Source organism: Gobio gobio, assembly GCF_949357685.1.
Source record: "Gobio gobio genome assembly, chromosome: 3".
Lineage (NCBI taxonomy): Eukaryota > Metazoa > Chordata > Actinopteri > Cypriniformes > Gobionidae > Gobio > Gobio gobio.
Window position 1 is genome coordinate 3,686,005 of NC_137099.1, and position 8,817 is coordinate 3,694,821.

At 32.3% G+C, this 8,817-nt stretch overlaps 1 protein-coding gene across 1 annotated transcript in view; it reads right to left on the minus strand.

Annotated features, from left to right (window-relative positions):
• Positions 1 to 7,319, minus strand: part of LOC307123698 (neural cell adhesion molecule 2) — a 435,059-nt gene extending 427,740 nt beyond the window's left edge. Inside the window, exon 1 of the mRNA XM_079812344.1 lies at positions 7,219 to 7,319. Coding sequence (XP_079668470.1) covers positions 7,219 to 7,270 — 52 coding nt within the window. The 5' untranslated portion in view covers positions 7,271 to 7,319. The remainder of the gene's footprint in view (positions 1 to 7,218) is intronic.
• Positions 7,320 to 8,817: the final 1,498 nt, after the last annotated feature.

The window sequence follows — 8,817 nt, forward strand, 5'->3', positions numbered from 1 at the left end:
TGAATTTATATCACGCAATTCTGACTTTATATCACACAATTCTGACGTTATATCTCACAATTCTGACTTTTTATCTCGCAATTCTGAATTTATATCTCACAATTCTGACTTTATATCACACAATTCTGACTTTATATCTCACAATTCTGACTTTATATCACACAATTCTTACTTTTTATCTCGCAATTCTGACTTTATATCACACAATTCTGACTTTATATCACACAATTCTGACTTTATATCACACAATTCTGACTTTATATCTCGCAATTCTGACTTTATATCACACAATTATGACTTTATATCACACAATTATGACTTTATATCTCGCTATTCTGAATTTATATCTCACAATTCTGACTTTATATCTCACAATTCTGACTTTATATCTCACAATTCTGACTTTATATCACACAATTCTGACTTTATATCACACAATTCTGACTTTATATCTCGCAATTCTGACTTTATATCACACAATTCTGACTTTATATCACACAATTCTGACTTTATATCACACAATTCTGACTTTATATCTCACAATTCTGACTTTATATCACACAATTCTGACTTTATATCTCACAATTCTGACTTTATATCACACAATTCTGAATTTATATCTCACAATTCTGACTTTATATCACACAATTCTGACTTTATATCTCACAATTCTGACTTTATATCACACAATTCTGACTTTATATCTCGCAATTCTGACTTTATATCACACAATTCTGACTTTATATCACACAATTCTGACTTTATATCACACAATTCTGACTTTATATCTCACAATTCTGACTTTATATCACACAATTCTGACTTTATATCACATAATTCTGACTTTATATCTCACAATTCTGACTTTATATCTCACAATTCTGACTTTATATCTCGCAATTCTGACTTTATAACTCGTTATTCTGACTTTATATCACACAATTCTGACTTTATAACTCACAATTCTGACTTTATATCTCACAATTCTGACTTTATATCTCGCAATTCTGACTTTAAATCACACAATTCTGACTTTATATCTCACAATTCTGACTTTATATCACACAATTCTGACTTTATATCTCACAATTCTGACTTTATATCACACAATTCTGACTTTATATCACACAATTCTGACTTTATATCACACAATTCTGACTTTATATCACACAATTCTGACTTTATATCTCGCAATTCTGAATTTATATCTCGCAATTCTGACTTTATATCTCACAATTCTGACTTTATATCACACAATTCTGACTTTATATCACACAATTCTGACTTTATATCACACAATTCTGACTTTATATCACACAATTCTGACTTTATATCTCACAATTCTGACTTTATATCTCACAATTCTGACTTTATATCTCACAATTCTGACTTTATATCTCACAATTCTGACTTTATATCTCACAATTCTGACTTTATAACTCGCAATTCTGACTTTATAACTCGTTATTCTGACTTTATATCACACAATTCTGACTTTATATCACACAATTCTGACTTTATATCACACAATTCTGACTTTATATCACAATTCTGACTTTACATCACACAATTCTGACTTTATATCACACAATTCTGACTTTATATCACACAATTCTGACTTTATATCACAATTCTGACTTTATATCACACAATTCTGACTTTATATCTCACAATTCTGACTTTATATCACACAATTCTGACTTTATATCACACAATTCTGACTTTATATCTCACAATTCTGACTTTATATCTCACAATTCTGACTTTATATCTCACAATTCTGACTTTATATTACACAATTCTGACTTTATATCACACAATTATGACTTTATATCACACAATTCTGACTTTATATCTCGCAATTCTGACTTTATATCACGCAATTCTGACTTTATATCACACAATTCTGACTTTATATCTCACAATTCTGACTTTACATCTCACAATTCTGACTTTATATCTCGCAATTCTGACTTTATAACTCGTTATTCTGACTTTATATCACACAATTCTGACTTTATAACTCGTTATTCTGACTTTATATCACACAATTCTGACTTTATATCACACAATTCTGACTTTATATCACAATTCTGACTTTATATCACACAATTCTGACTTTATATCTCACAATTCTGACTTTATATCACACAATTCTGACTTTATATCACACAATTCTGACTTTATATCACACAATTCTGACTTTATATCACACAATTCTGACTTTATATCTCACAATTCTGACTTTATATCTCACAATTCTGACTTTATATCACACAATTCTGACTTTATATCACACAATTCTGACTTTATATCACACAATTCTGACTTTATATCTCGCAATTCTGAATTTATATCTCGCAATTCTGACTTTATATCTCACAATTCTGACTTTATATCACACAATTCTGACTTTATATCACACAATTCTGACTTTATATCACACAATTCTGACTTTATATCACACAATTCTGACTTTATATCACACAATTCTGACTTTATATCACACAATTCTGACTTTATATCTCACAATTCTGACTTTATATCTCACAATTCTGACTTTATATCTCACAATTCTGACTTTATATCTCACAATTCTGACTTTATAACTCGCAATTCTGACTTTATAACTCGTTATTCTGACTTTATATCACACAATTCTGACTTTATATCACACAATTCTGACTTTATATCACACAATTCTGACTTTATATCACAATTCTGACTTTACATCACACAATTCTGACTTTATATCACACAATTCTGACTTTATATCACACAATTCTGACTTTATATCACAATTCTGACTTTATATCACACAATTCTGACTTTATATCTCACAATTCTGACTTTATATCTCACAATTCTGACTTTATATCTCACAATTCTGACTTTATATCACACAATTCTGACTTTATATCACACAATTATGACTTTATATCACACAATTATGACTTTATATCTCGCAATTCTGACTTTATATCACGCAATTCTGACTTTATATCACACAATTCTGACTTTATATCTCACAATTCTGACTTTATATCTCACAATTCTGACTTTATATCTCGCAATTCTGACTTTATAACTCGTTATTCTGACTTTATATCACACAATTCTGACTTTATAACTCGTTATTCTGACTTTATATCACACAATTCTGACTTTATATCACACAATTCTGACTTTATATCACAATTCTGACTTTATATCACACAATTCTGACTTTATATCTCACAATTCTGACTTTATATCACACAATTCTGACTTTATATCACACAATTCTGACTTTATATCACACAATTCTGACTTTATATCTCACAATTCTGACTTTATATCTCACAATTCTGACTTTATATTACACAATTCTGACTTTATATCACACAATTATGACTTTATATCACACAATTCTGACTTTATATCTCGCAATTCTGACTTTATATCACGCAATTCTGACTTTATATCTCGCAATTCTGACTTTATAACTCGTTATTCTGACTTTATATCACACAATTCTGACTTTATATCTCACAATTCTGACTTTATATCACACAATTCTGACTTTATATCTCACAATTCTGACTTTATATTACACAATTCTGACTTTATATCACACAATTATGACTTTATATCACACAATTCTGACTTTATATCTCGCAATTCTGACTTTATATCACACAATTCTGACTTTATATCACACAATTCTGACTTTATATCTCACAATTCTGACTTTATATTACACAATTCTGACTTTATATCTCACAATTCTGACTTTATATTACACAATTCTGACTTTATATCACACAATTATGACTTTATATCACACAATTCTGACTTTATATCTCGCAATTCTGACTTTATATCACACAATTCTGACTTTATATCACACAATTCTGACTTTATATCACACAATTATGACTTTATATCACACAATTCTGACTTTATATCTCGCAATTCTGACTTTATATCACACAATTCTGACTTTATATCTCACAATTCTGACTTTATATCTCACAATTCTGACTTTATATCTCACAATTCTGACTTTATATCTCACAATTCTGACTTTATATCTCACAATTCTGACTTTATATCACACAATTCTGACTTTATATCACACAATTCTGACTTTATATCTCACAATTCTGACTTTATATCTCACAATTCTGACTTTATATCTCACAATTCTGACTTTATATCACACAATTCTGACTTTATATCACACAATTCTGACTTTATATCTCACAATTCCGACTTTATATCTCACAATTCTGACTTTATATCTCACAATTCTGACTTTTTATCTTGCAATTCTGACTTTATATCACACAATTCTTACTTTTTATTACACAATTCTGACTTTATATCCCACAATTCTGACTTTATATCTCACAATTCTGACTTTATCTCACAATTCTGACTTTATATCACACAATTCTGACTTTATATCACACAATTCTGACTTTATATCACACAATTCTGACTTTATATTACACAATTCTGACTATATCTCACAATTCGTACTTTTTATTTCGCAATTCTGACTTTATATCACACAATTCTGACTTTTTATCTCACAATTCTGACTTTTTATCTCACAATTCTGACTTTTTATCTCGCAATTCTGACTTTACATCACACAATTCTGACTTTATATCTCACAATTCTGACTTTACATCACACAATTCTTACTTTTTATCACACAATTCTGACTTTATATCTCACAATTCTGACTTTTTATCACACAATTCTGACTTTTTATCTCGCAATTCTGACTTTACATCACACAATTCTGACTATATCTCACAATTCGTACTTTTTATTTCGCAATTCTGACTTTACATCACACAATTCTGACTTTATATCTCACAATTCTGACTTTACATCACACAATTCTTACTTTTTATCACACAATTCTGACTTTATATCTCACAATTCTGACTTTTTATCACACAATTCTGACTTTTTATCTCGCAATTCTGACTTTACATCACACAATTCTGACTATATCTCACAATTCGTACTTTTTATCTTGCAATTCTGACTTTATATCACACAATTCTGACTTTTTATCTCACAATTCTGACTTTTTATCTCGCAATTCTGACTTTATATCCCACAATTCTGACTTTATATCTCACAATTCTGACTTTATCTCACAATTCTGACTTTATATCACACAATTCTGACTTTATATCACACAATTCTGACTTTATATCACACAATTCTGACTTTATATTACACAATTCTGACTATATCTCACAATTCGTACTTTTTATTTCGCAATTCTGACTTTATATCACACAATTCTGACTTTATATCACACAATTCTGACTTTTTATCTCACAATTCTGACTTTTTATCTCACAATTCTGACTTTTTATCTCGCAATTCTGACTTTACATCACACAATTCTTACTTTTTATCACACAATTCTGACTTTATATCTCACAATTCTGACTTTTTATCACACAATTCTGACTTTTTATCTCGCAATTCTGACTTTACATCACACAATTCTGACTATATCTCACAATTCGTACTTTTTATTTCGCAATTCTGACTTTACATCACACAATTCTGACTTTTTATCTCACAATTCTGACTTTTTATCTCGCAATTCTGACTTTATATCACACAATTCTGACTTTATATCACACAATTCTGACTTTATATCACACAATTCTGACTTTATATCTCACAATTCTGACTTTATATCACAATTCTGAGAAAAAAAGTCAGAATTGCGAGATGTAAATACAATTGTGAGATAAAAAGTAAGTCGCAATTATCTTTTTTAAAATGTTTTATTCTGTGGTGGAAAACGAGTTCCCATCGTTTTTACAGTGGCAGGTAATTTTGCCTTATCTGTGATGGATAACATCATGTCTTTGATAAGTACCAGCAGTGATTTTATTTTAAGCAACAGTCTCTGTCAGGGGGTATGGGGGGGTTTGAATCGTCAAACGTCATTGAAATTGAAAGCTTGTCGCTGCGAATGAAAATGTGCATTGAAATGTGCTTTTTTCCAGATGCAAAAGTGCACACTTGAATGGTTGCTATAGCTTAGGGGAGGAAAAATCTATTACATAAACAGCTTAAGGAGACTAAATTTCATAAACATAGCAAGTCATTTTATGAATGGAAGAAGAAGAAGAAGAAAAAAGAACAATGACTGGCAAAACTCTTCATACAGCAGCCACTGAGTTGGTGGCGAAACCATTCATTTATATCATATAGCCTACTAACTAGAAGAACTATAATAGACTAGGCTTTGCAGAAAATCTGGATCTGGATGGTGGAGAACAGAGGGATGTTTATACACTTGCAATGCAAAGGACACTGTAAAGCGCTCTACCTCCACCTGTCGTTCTGCAAAGACACTGGATTCATCCCACGCGACGCGACGCGTCTGAAACGCGAGCGTTATGACGAACGAAGTCGAGAAGTAAACAAATTAGTTCTATAATGTGGCGTCCGATCACCTTCGTTCATTACGATTTCTAGTTCTCACCGAGTCGCGAGCACTGATGTAAGGGAAACTGTCCCTACACAGAAAACAAACAGCTTTTGAAATAAATCAGCCGCGTTGTAAATATAAGCGATGAAGTGTCACCGCGCGTGCCAGGATTTAATAAGCGGTCTTCGTACTTTACGAGCGTTATAAAACATTACAGCGCGCGAATCCATCAAGTTACATAAAACAGAACAAGCTGTGCGAACAAACATAAATCAATCAAAATGTGAAGATAAGATAAATTATTTAACGCAACGATTTGAAAAGTGTGAGATGGCATAATAATGCTGTTTACCTCACAAAACTACATTTATAAAAAAAAATGTATTAGTGTACAATTACAAAAACTGGATATATTTCAGAAAACGCTGCAGTGGCGATCACCTCAGAAAAAAAGACCGTTAATGACCGTTAAACTGAACTGCAGAACCCGCGAATTTACCTCACACGTCATGTGTCAATCATAAATTACCATAGATAACGCGAAGGGATCAACAACACGCATGTATTCTCCTCACAAACTCTCCCAACGTTGGAATAGCAGCACAACTGCTCTCTTTCATCCGGTATCCATCCACAAAACACCGAAAAACCACCCGATTTTCTCCCTCAGTCTCGACAGATGCAAAAAGGATGGAGGTACCCAACTTGTGCCCGCTGTTTGACCGCCCACTTAAATGTTCAAATGTTGATATCTTTACCTTGACAGCCGCAGAGCAGCAATCCCAGCAGACAGGTGAATTTGAGGATCATTTTCAGCAGGTGAAAGTGACAGACAGCCGCTTGTGTCGCTAGTTGAAACCTCAGTGAGCCGAATGAAAGTAGCGGATCCAGCTCGAGCTCGCTCGCTCGCGCGCTCTCTCTCTCTCTCTCTCTCTCTCTCTCTCTCTCTCTCTCTCTCTCTCTCTCTCTCTCTCTCTCTCTCTCTCTCTCTCTCTCTCTCGCTCGCTTTGTGCGCGCGCGCGCGTGTGTGTGTGTGTGTGTGTGTGTGTGTGTGTGTGTGTGTGGATCTGAAATGCGAATCTCACTGCAACCTGTCAAGAACATTTTGTAAAAAGAAAATATATAAGGATCTCTCTCTCTCTTTGTCTTTGAGGAGTGTCGTTAAATATCAAGCGGTTCTTATAAGTTATTAGACAGCATAATACACACAAAAAAGGCTACTGTTGTTCCCAAAGTGCTTCAAAATATCTTCTTTCCCACATGAAAAAATACTATAGTATATTATAGTAAATACTATAGTGTTTTTGAACCATACTATAGTAAAGATACTACAGTAAATTGTAGTATATTATAGTATTTACTACACTTTGTTAATTTACTGTAGTATATTTACTATAGTACGGTTCAAAAACACTAGAGTAATACTAGAGTAATTTTACTATAATATACTATAGTATTTTTTCATGTGGGGCTTATTTTGTTCTGCAAAGAGGCGATTTATCTCTTTCAGGATATTAAAATAGTTAATTAATAAAGATTTTAAATCTTCTTAAAGGCACAATATGTAATATTTTAGGATTCAAATATCAACAAAAAAAACCTAGAACAGTGAAATATATTTTGTTGACTTGCATGTGTGCTAACATTATCCCAGATGTTTCCAAGGATGTTTAAATCCAGAGCCATTTTAACCAGGACACGGACAGTGACATCATACACTCTAAAAAATGCTGGGTTAAAAATAACCCAAGTTGGGTTGAAAATAGACTAACCCAGCAATTGGGTTGTTGTATGCAAACATTTAACCCAACCGCTCGGTTGAAACAACCCAATTGCTGGGTTAGTCCATTTTCAACCCAACTTGGGTTATTTTTAACCCAGCATTTTTTAGAGTGTACCCGCGTTACCCTCGATTTTCGTAGAAACCATGGAAACACCAAAGACGCTTTAATATATTGAGTGTTTTATTAGACGGGCTGGTTGCACCAGTTGTGCGTAAATTACAACTTAGCCTAATTTTGACGTAAATGGGCACTAAGTTACAACTTACGCACTACTAAATATTTTTGCGTTGCACCATTAAACTTAGTTGAAGCATAACTCTACGAATAAACTAAATATTTACGTAAGCCTCCGATCAGGAGTAGACTGACTGAACTGCATAATAAGCTCTTGTTTTACATGACAGACTTCTTTACACATATATGATAATGCTTACATTTACACTCGCTTACGTTTTAAGAGAGAAAAAATTATGTGAATAGATGACTTTATTTGCAGCTCTTCAACACGAAACCATCCAAAACTGTGTGAATCTGTCCCATGTTGTGCATGTCATGATGTCAAATAAAATCATA